The sequence below is a fragment of the Sparus aurata genome, chromosome 16 (genome assembly GCF_900880675.1).
Source record: "Sparus aurata chromosome 16, fSpaAur1.1, whole genome shotgun sequence".
Taxonomy (NCBI): domain Eukaryota; kingdom Metazoa; phylum Chordata; class Actinopteri; order Spariformes; family Sparidae; genus Sparus; species Sparus aurata.
The window spans coordinates 8,001,372-8,018,206 of record NC_044202.1 but is presented as its reverse complement, the minus strand read 5'-3'; the positions used below and the strand labels follow the sequence as shown (position 1 = coordinate 8,018,206).

General features: G+C 45.1%; 1 protein-coding gene across 1 annotated transcript; it reads right to left on the bottom strand.

Moving 5' to 3' along the window:
• Nucleotides 1-34: 34 nt before the first annotated feature.
• Nucleotides 35-16,118, bottom strand: atr (ATR checkpoint kinase). Its single transcript, XM_030391754.1, has 48 exons — nucleotides 15,902-16,118; nucleotides 15,649-15,740; nucleotides 15,214-15,366; nucleotides 14,192-15,096; nucleotides 13,964-14,094; nucleotides 13,514-13,690; nucleotides 13,173-13,336; nucleotides 12,800-12,952; nucleotides 12,500-12,698; nucleotides 12,166-12,422; nucleotides 11,885-12,081; nucleotides 11,564-11,664; nucleotides 11,280-11,451; nucleotides 11,013-11,168; nucleotides 10,708-10,902; nucleotides 10,212-10,307; nucleotides 10,029-10,118; nucleotides 9,741-9,836; nucleotides 9,435-9,565; nucleotides 9,173-9,316; nucleotides 8,613-8,706; nucleotides 8,388-8,513; nucleotides 8,086-8,292; nucleotides 7,881-7,994; nucleotides 7,678-7,793; nucleotides 7,461-7,581; nucleotides 7,192-7,329; nucleotides 6,941-7,112; nucleotides 6,536-6,702; nucleotides 6,134-6,298; nucleotides 5,772-5,863; nucleotides 5,505-5,596; nucleotides 5,204-5,381; nucleotides 4,918-5,103; nucleotides 4,506-4,665; nucleotides 4,048-4,227; nucleotides 3,707-3,849; nucleotides 3,513-3,610; nucleotides 3,197-3,426; nucleotides 2,971-3,105; nucleotides 2,482-2,682; nucleotides 2,155-2,298; nucleotides 1,869-2,019; nucleotides 1,617-1,773; nucleotides 1,228-1,381; nucleotides 901-1,052; nucleotides 591-696; nucleotides 35-485 (listed from the first exon to the last, which is right to left on the bottom strand). Exons 1-48 carry the CDS (start codon nucleotides 15,952-15,954, stop codon nucleotides 312-314), a joined length of 7,815 nt encoding a protein of 2,604 aa, XP_030247614.1. The 5' UTR covers nucleotides 15,955-16,118; the 3' UTR covers nucleotides 35-311.
• Between the last annotated feature and the right edge of the window lie 717 nt (nucleotides 16,119-16,835).

The window sequence follows — 16,835 nt, the reverse complement described above, 5'->3', positions numbered from 1 at the left end:
TAAGAGATTAGACGACACAGGTCCAACAGACACATTTACTGGCAAAATCAAATGTGCAAAACACATCCTTTATTACGAGAAGAATGAACAGAAATGCAACAAGTAACCTTCGTTTCCAGAAAACAGGAAACTGAACAGGGATGAAAGTGCTTTAACAGAAAGTGGCACTCGAAAGAGCCCTCGACAAACATTCATGGGTGAAGAAAAGTTTTTGTGTTGTAATTTCTCTTTTATCACAGAAAAGCGTCTTAAATTACTTTCCTCCCCCTTTCTTTTCTTTTTTTTTTTTTTTCTAAACTTCAGTGCATGTTTTACAGGTAGGGTCCCCAGCCCAGGTACATCTGACAGAGCAGCTTGTCGTCCGTGGCTTCCTGTATGAGGTAGTGGACGTGTCCCTCTATCGACAGCGGTAGACCCAGCACTTTGTTCCTGCTCTTTATCACTCCCTGCAGACGCTGCTCGATGTCACACACGTGGGTTTTAGCCTGGCAGAGAAGAAGGGGAAAGATAAGACAATATGGTACAACTTACACTAAAAATTAGCATGCATGCTGCTCTAAATGTATCTAAAGTCAAAGAAACACACACACCTTTTCGTTAACTATCTCTCCGGTCTCGTTGGCCTGAGCTTTCGAAAGTCCTTTGGCTTGTTTGCTCCACTCCACCAGCGGGTCATGAAGGAAGGTCTTCAGCACACTTGGAGAAACAAATTAAAGTTACTCATTAAGATTTTACTGACATCATCACATATATAATCATGTTTTAAGAGTCAAGTAACTTAAAGATCCACTGGTTTGTCACGCATGGTTTATATAAGTAACTCATCGTAAAAAACTATACACAGATCACAAACTAGGTTTTAAGGAATATTTGATAATCATGACTTATTTGTGCATGTACCTCATGAGTGGTTCTCTCTGATCCCTCATCAGTCTCAGGGTGACCTCGCAGGCCTGTCTGAAGAGACCCTCGGTGCCCATGGGCCCCATGGCGTGGACCATATTCTGGGTCAGACGGAAAGGAACCACCTCTGGCACATCAAATGTCTCCCCCTAGTGGAGAGGGAGAGAAGGAGCATTAGAGAAACATGGAAACAGGAAGACTAACAAAATAGAAGTACATTGAAACAATATATAAAGCAATTCACCTAATTTCTGTTTAAAGAATTATATCATAAATTCCTCATAATTGATCAAGACTTTAAGACAACTAGAGAAAAAGACAAACCTTGTTGAAGAGGCAGTTGAAATCGACGTGAACACACTCCCCAGTGAAAGAGTCAAAGAGGATGTTTTCTCCGTGGCGGTCTCCCAGACCCAGGATGTAGCCGACCATGGACATCACAGCAGTGGAGCGACAGTACGCAGAGCGACTGCTGTACCTGTAAACACACGCAATATGTTGTATAAATACATACAGTAAGTTTTATCCCCGAATTCAACCCTGATCCTGAATACAACTTCAAAATATCAAATTTACACCCACCTAAAAACTTAAAATCCAGAGTTGAAACTGCATCTCTTATATTTTCAATATCGACTAGGGAAGTTGCTAGTGAAACAGTGGACCTCAAACATGTAAAGTAATTGCAGAATGAATTGTGGGGTGGGTCCTACCATGACGTGGGGTCAGGGAAAGTCCTGAGAAACCACTCGTGGAAGACAGGGATGTGTCGAGCACACAGCACCTCCTTGTGGATTCGTAGCTTCTCCTCGAAGGGAGCTGATTTTGGCAGGATAAGCTTCCTGAGCTCTTTGCCTGACAGGTAGATACCTTGAACACACATACAAATAAAATTCAACACGGCGGTAAAAGCTGACAGTTTGTTAATGTTCTCTTCCATTTATTGGCTTTATGTAGGGAAGTACCTCTCTCCTTATAAAGCTTGGTGAGAATGTGTCGAAGCCCAGCGGTGTTGTTGACCCATTCGATGATGCCGCACTCCTCATTGAGGGGAATCACAGCGTAGGTTCGGATGTGTAGCTCCCTCCGCCTGGACTCGGCATCTTTACGTAGGCACTACACACACATTACACATGTAAAATACAAATATAGATTCATTAACAGTAATGAATGATGAAATAAAAAGAGTGACCGAGTCTACTTGTGAACCAATAAATCAGAGTATGTTATTCTTATTAAAATATCACTCACCTTGTTGATGAGGCAGTTGAACTCCATGAGTCTGCAGTCCTTCCTCAGGTCATCTTTAGGTTTACACATCATGGTGTAGCTCCGCCCATCTGAACCCTTTAGGCTGATCTTCTTAGGCTTCTGTAAGGAAGCCAAGATCTCCACCTGCACAAACACACGCACAAAGAGGTCAGGTTAATGAAGCTTGTTCCACCTCAAGATGATTTTGATCTTATGATCTGATTTTCTGGGATCATGTCATCTTTGTAACCATGGTTGACAAGATACAATCATCAAGTACTCTCAGGCACCTTCCAAGCAAAAAACATCTTTTCCCCTTTCTCTTACAGTGTCTTCAAAGCCGTCCAGGTATGCCCAGTGTCCGGGAAAGGCATCGTGCTGTGTGTTCGCCCCGCTGGTGGAGGGCAGCGTGGGGATGAGGACCGACTGCAGCGGGATCAGGATCTGGCTGAAGGTGGGCTCCTCCACCAGACGTTTCAGCTGCTTGAAGTGGACGCTCATGCTGAGGGTGGTGCTGTTACCATCCACCTGAAAGACACATTCACGCAAACATGAACCTGGTGTTCCTTTTCTTTTGTTTTATCTGTCTGCAAACACTCCTGTTCCTGAAGGGGATCAATAAATGTTTATTTGATCTCTGATAATCTAATCTTGTCTTGCTTTATAATCTAATTGTCGCCATCTGACTTGGAACCAAATCACGAGATGCATAGAAATTGCCACCTTTAATAAACAACTATTCGTACATCTTGTGGTTCCCATGCTCCACTGATTTTGAAATAGCATGCATTTATGTGTGTGTGTGTGTGTGTGTACCGGCTTGTTGCAGAGCTCCAGCAGCTTGTCCGTCAGCCTGTTAGCATCTCCGATGAACTTCTCCAGAGAATGTTTGAGACTGATGGCTTTCTTGAGGATCTGATTGCAGCGATTCATGCGCATCGGGTAGGAAGACTGAACAAGACACAACAAAACACACAGTCAGGAGTGCATACAAGGTGTTTTGAGGAGACAGAAACAGATACATACACACACACGCGCCTACCTTGGAGACAGCGGTCATTAGCCACATGGCCTGTTGGGGGTACGCCAGGAAGACTTTGGCCACGATGGTCATGAGGACAGTGAAGACCTCGTCGCTGGAGTGACACACTCTGGAGATGAGCTGGGAGAAGGCGGTCAGGAACTGGTACGGTGCCAAGTTGGCACAGTTCTCGCTCACGGCCGCGTTGATTTTCACCAGCTCCTGTCGCATCTGTCTGTCAGCTCGCCCGGCTGCGGTGGAGGAACACGTAGACAACATTTGAATGTGTTTACATATATTTCTGTCTCAGCTGTTACGATTATTATTCACCACCCACCTTTCTCACACTCACACACTTTGGCTCCAAAATCCAGCCAGAGAGACAGCATGCGAGGCATGGCCTGGTAGATGTACTGGTTCCCGAACTGTAAAGCTCTGGAAGGGAAACAACCCAAAGTAAATGGTTAGGGATGGAACTAATGAGTCGAACAATTAAAGGGCTGGGTATCAGCATCGATAACATTAACTTACTTTCCAAAGTATGTGACAATGTATCGGATGAGGTTGCCCTGTTTCTCCAGCTTGTTATCCGTCACCATTGGCATCACTTTGTCGTAGTACTTGGCTAAGTAGAAGTTTCCATCTTCCCACTCAGGCAGGAGGTTTGTCACATCCTAAAACGCACAATGCACTTTTAAAATAGAGCTGCAACTAACATTTTCTGCGCTAGTAGTTAATTATTTTGATCAATTACCTAACTGGTCTATAAAATGTCAGAACATTTAAAAAAAAATAACCATCAAATTTTTCCACCTGGATAAATTCTTCTTGCACAGCGGCTCCCTTTCTTCTACAGAAATCATGGTTTTTACCTTGTATGCCTTCATGATGGCGTTGGACTCAAAGTTGGCCGTCTCCTCCATGAAGCGTCCCACCAGCAGCATGGCCTTGCCTTTGGTCTGCAGGCTGCGAGGGTCCGTCAGTGGCTGATCGTCAGGGAAACACTGAGCCACGCCCTTCTGCAGCACGATCAGGGCCTGGTGCACATCGCCCTGAAATTATATGAACACAGTGGTGTTGTTTTTGTGTGTATGGTTAAAAATCATATTTCAGTTGAATTAGAAATGAAGGCACAAAACATAAAAATATGTTAGTAGTTTAGACAAGGAGATGCGAAAAAAAATGGCTGAAGAGTCCAAAGTGTGCAGTGCAAAAGGAGCTTCTTATCACAGCAGGCAAAAAAACCATTTCACTTGAATATACAGTCTAACATGTCCTTTTTTAATCGGCTTCTTGTTGTTAATCGGCTTAATTTACAGGTTGGTTTTACCTTGGACCAAAGCCACTTGGCCTTCTCTGTGACCAGCTCGGCCAGGTGTGTGTTCTCTGCGTTCAGTAGTGCATTGAAGGCAGTCTGGTGATGTCCTGCCTTTCTGGCCACCCGGGCGCTTTGCAGCCAGCACTCCCCGACCAGCTCCGTGCTCTCAGGCCTGCAGAGCAAACACGAGGCCTGATTTGTGATGTGGCCTAATTGACACTGGGTTTTGTACAAATGTGTATCTTTAATAAGGCTTTTATTCCACAGTACACTAGAAAGACACAGTTTCCTGAAATAATACAGTTATTTATGGTTAACCAAGCTAACACCCATATTGTTAATATATCCATAAAAAGGTGCCACGAAAAATATGATATGAATAACGTGTGCCTGTTTTGGCTGCAGCTGTTTTCTACATCCTTACTGTGGTCCCAGGCTGAACAGGGCACGACGCAGGACCAGGATTGGCTCCTTGGCCCGGAATGAATTCTGGGTCATCTCCAGGCGGTCAGACCAATGAGGAGGAAGCTGGCTGAGACTGGGAGCGGAGCGTTCCCTCTGTTTCTGGAGCTCGGTGAAAGTGTGCTCCAACTCGCTGAGCATGTGGAGCCTAATCAGACACACACACACACACACACACACAGATTCACAAGTTAATGCCTCGGACAAACATAAGAAACATAACTGATTCCATGAATACACAGACAGACCTGACGATGTACTCGTATCCTCTCTGGTAGGTCCCACACTCATAACTGGCAGCAGACAGAGGGACGACCTGTTCCTTCCTCACCAGCTTCAGCTTCTCGTAGAAAGTGTCTGCATCCTGCTTCTTAGCTGACAGGAGTAACTGGCCGAGCCGCACACCCCAGGTACTGGACTGTCGGTCTGCTCACATAATACCAATGCAAAAAAACAGTCATTAACTCGTTTTTTCTTTTCTCCAGTTGATATCTATTGCTGCCGATGGTTCAAGGTGTTGCAGCCTTTAACGACTGTGTATTTTATTACCCGAGCTCAAATAATCTTCCAGCAGGTCCCACTGCCCGAGCTTCCAAGCTGCCTCCACTCTGTAGGTGTTCAGCTCCGACTTCCACTGCTGCCTAAATGTGTACAAAAACAGCTAAAGTCGGTGGACTGTAACTGACTTAGACTTTAGTTATAAAATAGCCCATTAAGAAATAATCAAGAAGTGAAGAACAATGTATTCCGTCTACGAATTAAAAGGTACTTTTAGTGAGAACGAGATGGATGAGATGGTGTTTGTGTGTGCCTCACTTGTTGGCCAGTACTCCATTGACCTGAGTGATGACTGTTGACAGCTGTCCCAGGCCGAGCATAGAGGTCATCACCCCGTGATAGTGACCAATCTATACACAGGAGGCGAAATGGCGATGAAAGAACGACAGAAGGATTCAACAGCTAACAGCACGCAGTTATCTTCCTACACAGAGCTTTTAATTAGTGCTGGCATGCCTTGATAAAACTCACAGCGGTCAATAAAAACAAAAGCAATAGTGATTCTTAATCACAAAGCTCTGATTCCTGAAGTCAGGAATAGGTGAGGTTTTAAACATTAAAAGCAACTCAAAGTCAAAAAAACAAAAAAAATGTTTTTGAGCGTGTGCATGTGCATGTACCTGGTCTGACTCCAGCTGTATGGCTCGGTCGTAGCAGGCAGTTGCGTCTCGGAGCAGGCCGATGCTCTCGTGCTCCAGTATCTGTTCCCGTAGCGACGGCTCCTCCCTCCTCAGGGCGTTGACCCCCCTTACTCCGTCAGGCTCGTGCATCGCAGCGTACAGGGTCTGCAAAAACAAAATACATAAAATATTAGTTTAGTACATATTTACATGCTTTGAGCATCTGATTAGTTTTTAATTGATCCTGCTTTTATTTGTCATATTGTAGATTATAATCAGAAAGTATACTTCGTAATATTCTGATTTTGATTTCAAAATCATTCAATCTAGAGGGAAAAGAAATGCGCTCACACACGTTATCAAAAGAAAAAGATTTAAATGACCATCAGTTTGTTGTCTGACCTGCAGGAAGGTGAGATGGTCCTGGATGTTCTCCTTGTTTTCTAAGATGTAGGCTTCGAAGTGCATGAGGGCACGAGTGTACGCTTTGGAGCGCAGCGAGGCCTTCGCCAGGACGTCCTGTGGGATGCCCTTTAGGAAGGCCACCACTCGCTGATAATCCCCACTCTCTGCAAAAAAACATTTGAGTTTTTTACTTCAAGCGTTAATGTAATCATGCAGATACTAAAGTATAAATATTTCCCATAGTTTCATCTAAATAACTGTTCTGTTGTTGCTGGCTTATGCAACACAGGTGATTGAACCACGGTGAAATAAACATCTTCAGAATTGTCTTCAGATCTCTTTGAATAATACTTAAGATATGAACCAAAATAGAAAAAGTATGTTTTTGTCTTGTTCTCCAACCGTTGTTTTTGGGTTTGGAGTACAGGATGTGGCGACTCCACTGCATCAGGTGAGATAACATGCTGAACACAGTCTGAATGCTGAGCTGCGATAGGCTGGAGGCCGTGTCCTGACACCGGCCCCCTCCTCTTCCATCACCGTCCTTCAGCACGGCCAGCATCTCCTCCGTTACCTGGAAGCAGGCGTGTTATTATGACTAAAAAACACTCAACCAAATCTGCACAAACTTCTTTATGCAGATGTTTCCTCACCTCCCGTTGCTCTGCAGGTGTGCAGCCCAGCAGCATGTAGAGCAGAATGTGAGGCAGCAGGTAGATCGTGACCTTGTAGTCGTGTTTGATGATGAAACTACAGCAGGTGAAGACTCTGCTGGCCAGCTCGTGTCTCACCTAAAAAACGAAACCACATCCGACAACCTCTCACTTAAAAAGACATTTTTATACCATCATAGAGATAAAAGATGCTACATGATTCAGTTGATGTGCATCTGTTTGGATAGTATAAGGATACATCATCTGACCTTGCTAATGAGGTATCCAGCCCAGGTGGCCGACCAATCAGAGAACTTGCTGCCTCCCTTACTCAAGTACACTGGCTTCTTCAGTTTGGACCAGTTAACCTCCTTCTGGCTGCTCTTATATCTAAAGACAAAGAGGGAAATGAGTAGAAAAGAGAATTTTTATTTGATTTCTGAGTTATGTGTGACAGGATCAGAGTGTGTATGTAATCTCTAGTACCTGCTGTTGAGGTGTGGCTCCAGTATTTCTTGAATCTGCTCCGGGAATCTCCTCCACAGACGGCGCCCTGGTGAGTCGGTTCGACCCTCACGACACTCAAAGATGGACAGCAGCTCCTGCGGTGCACCAACACATGACATCAGCACAGAAAAGGTACCGATCCGCACACACAGTGTATGAGTGTAGAATATGTGTGTGTGTACCTGTATTGCATAAGCAGCAGAGTCCTGTGCTCTCACGTTGTCAGCGTAAGCCAGAAACGTTCTGGTCAGCTCAGTCAGAATCTCGTAGGCAAAGTTGGGATCATCCACCCCACTCTGTGTAAAGAAAAACAGATTTTTAACTCTCAATCAAACAAATGCATGTTTGCCCTATTTGCATGTACACCTTTGGTCTTGTCTAGCTTACCACGAAGGTGTTGCGGTCACCATGTGTTTGTGTGTGCGATAGGTCCAGACGTCCGGGGTCCACGGCCCCCAGCTCCCCCAGACACTCCCCACAGAGGAGCCGAGCCTCCGGGGATGAATCCTGGCAGCCCTTCAGCAGCACTGACACCAGGTTGGAGATGACCGGCTCCACCGCCTCACTCGCACACACCTGTCGCAGCAGCCACTCCTGCACACCCGAAAAGTAGCATTTATGGTAATGGATCAAAGATTGCAAACAAGAAGCTTGTCCTTTCTGAGGTGGTTGTAATAAAATGTGTGTACCTGCTGGCTGTGCATCATGTCTCTGAGGCTGGTCAGTGCATGAATCCTGACGTCAACGTTTTCATGCTGCACGGCCCTCATGGAGAGCTGCAGCGCTGCGGCCAGGTCACTGCTGCTGGCCGTCAGCTGCAGGGAATCAGACATTGCATCTTTAACATCACTGATGACGTCACCAACAGCATACTTCATTTATTTCATAGCGATCGTCCTCTTGTCCAGACTGACCTTCTTGTAGTTCTGCAGAACAGTGTGGATGTCTTTCAGCTCAGGGTGGTCTGGCAGGAAGTAAATCTCATGGAGGTAGTCGCTCACTTCTTCCCTGTGGGGAAATCGACTGAATTAGATCTCTGCTGTTGGAAATCTTGAATTTTCTAAATGAAAACATGGGCTTCGTTTTGTATTTATTTGACGGACAGTGTAGAAAAACTCAGCTACTATTTTTGAGGTAATAAAATGTTGCTTTGACATAAAAAATTTGCATCTGCATGGAAATGACAAAAGTTATTTTGGTTCTGAACTTAACAAGTTTTGATGTGTAACTTTCTTAAGAGGCTCTTTTTGGTAATTTTAACTATATTTATTTTAATTTCATTTGGGATGCATGATAATATCGGCAATTCATCATATTGGTGAATAACGTTTTTAAAATGTGAATGTGTACATTTTAAAATCGATGTTCTTTGCAGCGAGGTGGAAAAAATATGTGAATATATGGTCATCCGCTTCATTACAAAAATCTAATTTTATTTTTGCATTCCCAATATTTTATTTTTTGTGTGTGTTACCTGTTGTCCAGTATCAGGAAGCGGATAATAGCAGCGGTTTCTTTGGGCTGCAGTGGGATCAGGGGCAGCAGTGCAACGATAACATGACTCAGGAGAGGGCCCAAGTGCGTCGGCTCCACGCTCCTCACAAAACACTCCCACGTCCTGTTCAAACAGGAAGACGGATTTAACAAGTTAGGAATTTTCTGTCTTGTCAGTCTCTGGTTTTCAACAAACTAAAAAAAAGTTACATGTCAGGTTTAACAAGTGTGTGTTCACTGACTGGCAGCAGAGCAGAGGGAAGTCCTCTCTGTATCGGAGGCACGTGCGGAGCGTCGTCATCATCTTCACCCTGACGGAGCTGATGTTTTTGGAGCCCATCAGTCGCATTAGAGCCATCACACTCGTCAGCGCCTGCACACAAAACAGGTGGACACTTTCACACAACACGAGCTAAGCAGGTTTTTGCAGTTTCACTTGCTGTGAATAGTACTTAGACTTCAAACAGGAGCTCCATGAGTTTTCGCACTGACACGGCACATGTTAAAATACAAGTTATTAAATTAGCTGTCAGCGGCGGATCACGCACCAGCTTCTTGCGATCCTTCTCTCCTGCGCTGGAGCTGAGCAGCTGCATGTTGAAGAAGGCGAGGATCCCCAGCAGCTTGGGCTGAAGGTAGTCCGCCTGTCATGCAAGGAAAAATACAGATTCCTGATAAAATGTCAGCCTGTCTTAGTTTATGTAGAAAGGATGGACACTTCAGCTATTTAGAGCTTTCTTTTCTTGTGACATTCCCCAAATACCCCAGTACATGTGGATAAGGCCTTAGTCAAAGCAGAAGATGATGCTGTAACACCATATCCAACTGACACATACCATGCGTTCTGATGTAGTGATGTCTCTGGGACCCTGATACGGGTCGTCATTGGACGCAAAGGAAGCCAGGATCGCCAGTCCGTTAAACACCTACAATGGTAAAGCACATTAGGTGAATTCAATACTGAGACTCACTCAAGTGCATCAGGAGGAGGGCTGAGATTTGTAGTTGAACTTTCTGACCTGTTGATAGTGTTCCCCCAGGCGCAGCAGCAGCTCATTATGAAGACCCTGGAAGTCTTGCCTCAGCAGAGAGCCCAGTTCAATCTCCGTCTCACTCTGGGATATCATCAGGAAAACAAACATAAATCAGTCTGCTAAACTTATTCATTACTGTGGAGCAGAGCCATTCCAGCGCCAGTGATTTATTTATCAGCCTCGTCACACAGCTGGGACTCACTCCACCGCCAGAGTGTCTTCACATCTGATTAATGCTCTCGAGTTTTTGGCCGACCTTAATATCAATTTCTTCCAAAGGTTGCTTTGCCCCTTGTGCTTTAAATCATACGAGCAGTTTAATTAATTTGGGTGACAGTGACTTCTAATAATGAAAGTTGTCTTTGTTTATATGATCTCTTTCATATGTAGGTTATTTTAGGGGATGAGAGTTGAGAAATGTAGATTCTGTTTTCGATGTCTTTGCTGTGTCATCAATGTTCAGACAATGACAGATTGTTACCTGTAGGTAGTGGAAAGCCCTCTCCAGCTCCTCCTTGGTGCAGGAACAGACCAGATGGCTGAAGATGTACTTGAAGTTGTTAATCAGGATCTCTCTCCTGTTTGCCTTCAGCTCATTGGCCAGGGTACGGATGAGGGCGGAGCCAGTGGAGCTCGCCTTGGCCGCCAGGTAGGGCAGGAGCACCTGCAGGGTCCTCTGTATAAACAAGTAGGCACAGAAAAGTAGTAACACATGTGCATATACATAATACAGTATTATTTTACTGTCACTCAATTTAATTTTGTATAGTTTAGTGTCTGACATACTGTGAGGAAGCGGTGGAGATCTGGGAAATCAAAAGCATGTGCGATCTGAGCCAGGATGTCCAGGGCCAGCTCCCTCTGATTGGCTGATTCACTGCCCTGATCGGGAGTGCTCCGCAAGGCTGACGCATGACGTGAATGGAGCGACTCCACCAGGAACTAAACACATCGAAGAAAGAACAAAGTAAAACTGGTATCTTTGTATAATAAATAAACTAAATACGGTCTTTGAGCACAAGTTTATTGAAGCAGCCTTAAAAGATTTTATACCTGGCAAATCGGGTTCTTGTACTGGCTGAAGAGGGTCTGGAGCTTGAGACCCTTGGCGGTGGCGAGCGCTCTGATCTGAGCGTACGCAGCTACAGACACCGGGGACGACTTGGACAGCAGACAGTGGAGCAGCCGCAGCAGAGAGAACGACACCAAGCTGCCCTGAGACGCTCTAACAGGAGAGGAGAGAGAGTAATTTAACCAAAACGACTGCTTTTGATTTCAGCATCGTCTAAAATTTCAGTGAGTTTTGCTCTTGTGTGCTGACAAAAGGCGCCCCATACCTGCCAATCTCTCCAGTAGTGAGGATGAGAGTGTTACGCAGCTCGTCGTCTCTGTTGAGTTTAGCGTTGTTGAATGCCTCTTTCAGACGAGCAACCAGGAGCTTGAACAGAGAAAAGAAACACACACACACACATCAAAAAAAGTATTTTTACAAGAAATAATCCCAAAATTATGAGGTCATGTCCACTTAAGAGAATATAGGATACTTTGAAGTATAACTGCAGGTGAACTGTTGAATTGTTTATTAAGATATGTATTTCTACTGTATTGCAGAAGCTATGTAACTTGTAAATTTGTGTCATTTCACTGGTAATTCTCACCTCGCTCAGAGAGCCCTGCTCGGAGTTCCTGGTGGTCTCTGTTAGCAGGAAACGCACCGATTGGCTGAAGCGTGTCCTGACCACTGGATCCGAGTCCTCCATTAGACCAATCAGAGCACACAGAACTGCCCGGGCGTCGCTGTCTCCACCGATCAGGTTCACGTGTCGGCAGAGGTGAGGCAGAGCTTCCAGGAAAGCTAAGAAAGCGAAATATAACTAAGTATTTTTTTTATGCTTTCTGCAAGATTATAATGGAAGAAAAGTGAACAAAAAGAAAGTACCTTGTTTAACACTACTTGGAGCTTGCTTTCTGAGCAGTGGAAGGAAGGGTTTGACAATATTCGCTTTGAGGGGTGGAGAGGTGTTCCCAGCATGCTCTGCTGCTAGGCTGATTTGGTGGCAGAGGATCTGAGGAGGACCAGCGAACTCTGCGCGGGTGTCACTGAGCTCGGAGAGCCCTGACTGGATACAACTCAGCTGACCAATGATCCTGGCTAGCTCCGTCTTCACCTTCTCCGAACTGTCCTCCAGCCTGGAACTGCAAACGCACACCATGAACATGATGACAAAAGTCTGCAATTGTGCTCGTGATGTTATAACTTTACATGTGCTTACAGCAGAGTAGTCCCGATGAGGTTGTGGTGTTTCTTTCCCAGGTGGTGAAGAAGAAGAGGAAAGGCCCCGACTGCTGCCGCTCTCACCACCTCATCTGCGCTCTGCAACGTCTTGGAAAAGACACACACGCGCCACGTGGCACACACACCAGGACGCAGGAGGGCCAGGAGCGACACACAGTCTGCCTGGATCTCAGGTGCTAGAAAGAAACATGCCATTTGATGTCAATTTGGAGTTTTTACAAAAGAAATGGCCTGAAATGAATGAAAATACAGATGACCAGTGAAGTCAAATACTCACAATAGCAGACTCTTAGTCTTTGAGCAATGTCGGGCAGCCAGGAGGGGAATCCTGAACTCTTATAGGCTGACACAGACTTGTTCTCACACACCCAGGGAAGAGAGAGTAGAGCACACACTCGCGACTGGATCCTGTCCTCACTGTGGCTGCTCACTAGACAGGTAAACAAAGTCACACATGATGACACAATGACGGTGATCAATGAACTCTACTTGAAAAGATGCTTGATTTTACACTCAGTCATGGCAAATAATGACAAAAATAACTGACAATATGCTTTTGTCATGACATATAATGAATAGATGGTTTATAAATAACAAAGTAAGCAAATAAAAACACATAGGAACCCATTTTTATGAGTATACATCCTTACTCGTCAGGTAGAGGACGGAGTCCAAGATCCCCACAGTAGTCCGGACGGCAGACTGGAAGTAGTCCTGGTCTGAGATGGGTTGAGTGCCTCCTTCTAACACTGACTGACAGCTCTTCAAGGCCCTGCCCAGAGTCTCAGGGGGGACCCAGAGAAGAGGGGAAGGACTGTCAAGAAAAAAAAAAGAAAGGAAACTAAGCTCAGCGAAAGAATGTCACAAAACTGCAGTCTGCGAAGGTAGTGATGCCTGGAAACAAATTTTGCTGAAAGTTTGAATCTTGTTGTGTAAGAAAGGAAAAGACAATGTTAAAGAGAAAGAACATGACTACATGTCTGTGTATTACCTGGTGGGAGAGGAGCAGAGAGCTGACAGGTGGAGGATGAGGGCCACACCCTGCAGGGCAGAGAGAGGCCGAGTGCTTTCCTGTTCCTCAGAGTCAGAGGTCAGTAAAGTCAGCAGCTCCTCCAGCCGACTGTTCACCACAGCCCAGACCTCACTGTGAACACGCATGTCCACCTCACTAAAGACAGGGACACGTAAACATTCAAATAAAGATTTCACAGGAAGTTTTCTTGATTAGTAATACAGCTTTATGATACAGATATATTAGGATTTCTATTTGCTACAAACAACTATTTGAGTAGATGATAGTTACACAATATTAGACACCCGAAAACCAAGCTTTTCAAGTAATAATAATCTCTTTCATATCGGTGCATATATGCAACATACATATGCTGGTATTGATATATCTGTGATAGGATATTATTGATGTAAATGTTTATAAACTCACTCTGATATTGATTTGGCTGAACTGGGGGCAGATTTGCAGGATTTCTTCGCAGGAGCTTCTCCGTCTCCTGACTTCTGCGTCACAGCCGCAGTCTCGGCCTTCAGCGCAGCTTTGAGAAAACCCTCCACGCACTGACAAACACAAATACGGAGAGAAAATATGTGAAAAACGCTGTTAACAGTAAAAGCAAGAGATTTTACAAAGAAAACAAGAAGAAGCGAATCGTACTTCGGCTTGATTTTCCGTTCCGACGGTGCTTGCCAGCATCCGGCAGACCTCGGTGACTCGCTGCCTTCTTAACAACACGGCACTTTCATAAACGGCTCCAACAGATAGCAAGAAGCCGAAGAGCCAGCAGAGCGATTCTTTAACCTCTGTCCCCAATTTGACGCCTGACCCGCCAAGAGTACAAACGCACTCGAACACCTGCGAGAGATAGATGGGCTCGAAGTGTGAGTGAGAGACACCGGACGACTGAAACACACAGCGAGTCAGGTGTAGCAGCTCTCCTTCGTAGAGATCTTTCTTGTCCAAGTCTTTGTTTGCCGTGGCTGTGCAGGAGTGCGTTTCCAGCAAGTGAAGGTAGGCCGTGAAGAACTCGTGGCACTGCACCTGAGGAAACCCTCCCAGCTCCACCAAGTTCCTCAGCATCACCATGGAGGTCTTCCTCAGCCTGGTGTTGCCGCTGGCCAGGAAGGCACAAGCCGTCTCCCAGGCCACACTGACATCACGATGGGAGACAACCCCCCTCAGGGCGTCAGTCACGACTCCGATTGTCACTGCAGAGAGCGATTCCAGGGCAGCAGGAGAGGAGAGCGCAAGGGTAGAGGGGGTGAGGTACGTGGAGGTACAAACGGAGGAGATCCTGAAGCACTCAAGTGTTACAGGCCACTGTTTCTGTGTGTGAGCGTGTCCCTTTCCCGCCAGAGTGGCAACATGCACGTAAAGGATGTCGCCGAGTTCCTGGCACAAAAATATTAGGTCCCGAGTAAGGCCACTGCAGATGAACGGCGCCCGAGTCCTCAGAGTGTGAAGTAAGGAGCACAGCACAGTGGAGACCCGCCCGTGGATCACGTCACAGTCTGGAGCTGCTGCCACACGAAGCAAACGCACCGCCACCCACTTACTGAAGTCTGAATCAAGGAAGGAATGAGGACATGTCAGAGGTGGAGAAAGAAAACACATGAGATTCTTGCATAATTGGCAATTTTTCACATTATTGAATCAGATTTTTGGAGAGCCACTCGTACCGGTGCAGCTCTGCGTGGTGTCTGGGTACTCGGCAGGCTGGCAGGAAGGGTTGGCAAACATCAGTGACGAGGATTTGATTATATGCTGCAGAAAGTCCAGCAGCATCACACAGGCCGGCTCAGAACTGGACTTCTTGTTCAGCCCGAGGGCAACTGGAAGACAACACAAACAACAGAATAAGAGGGCTGAAATAGACATTCATTCGCGTTGAGGAGTCACAAGCAGTTTGTTAAGGATTGTTTGAACTCAACATGAACAAGAACAGGTTATAAATGCTGGTGAAAAGGAACCTAACGAGCACTTCAGATTCAAAACTAAGGAACATGGGTGGCTAGTTAGTGATTGGTGCTTTTATCGTTTTACCAAGCTGTTTTCTACCTCTGTACTGGGCTGTTTCTCATATTGTTGAGGTTTTCCACCTCATCCTGACTTACCGACGTCCACATCCGTCAGTATCCTGTCAATGAACTGACAGAGGATCTGTCGAGGTTTCTGCACCGCCTGGTCGTACTCAGCCGCGCTGGCACTGCGAACACCAACAGAGTGTAAGCTTACTCATGGAAACATGATATCGGGAAGGTTTTAATAAATTTAACTGAGGCTTTTACATAAAGAGAGACGGATAATTCAACTTAGAGCAGCTTCAGAGTGCGATGCTAACAGGTTAGCTTAGCCATCTTTACCCACCTGGCTAGCTCCTGAAGAGCCGGTATCATTGCAGACATCTCCAGTCCCTCCATCTTTACAGCGGCTCCGTGTCGCTATTTTAAGGAAGTCTTTAAAATATAATGTCACAGATCTGTCAAGTTTATTTTAAGCAGCATATGCCTCCATGTCCTGTCCATCATGTCAGGTCTTTCGAAAACTTTCGCTCCAAAATGACGTTGTGTGTTTTGATACGGCAGCCACCGAGGGCCATTACACCTGAATAAAAACGCGAACTGCACTGCGCCCCCTGGCGGAGGATTTGTTAAATACTCCTTTTACTTGGGTAATAGTAACAATACCAGTGTCGATTTACTCTATTACAAGAAAGATTATTTAATCAAAAATAGAAGAAAATATATAAGTGTAAATAAGTATTTGATGTCTGTACTTTCACTTAAGTAAGATTTTGAATGCTGGACTTTTACTTGTACTTGTATTTTTACACTATTTTACTAAAGTGAAATATTACCACTCTTACCTATAGTACTCTGAGTACTACAATAGAGTAAAAAAAGTCAAGTATTTTTCTCCAAAATATAGTGGTCTGGTGGTAAAAAAAAAGGGAGATGGATGTACTCAAGTTCAGAGTAAGTAAACCACAATTTCACAAGGAGTAAAGGTACTCCTGGTTGAGAGTAATTATATGTTTTGTTTGTCTTATAATGTGTTTTTACTTCATATCACTGTCTGGAGAAAAAAACTTCAACCAGACTGTTAAAACATAAAGCGTAAGATTTTCTTCAAAGGTCAACTGGTAACATCCACCACAAGGTGGTGTAGCCTACACACCACACTCAACCTGTGCTGACAACATCACAAAAGCGTTCATTGTATTTTGGTTATCTGAATCTGCCGACCTTCAGAATAAAGGTAGTGGGGTAAAGAGGCACTGCGTTCCCCTCAGAAAAAAAAA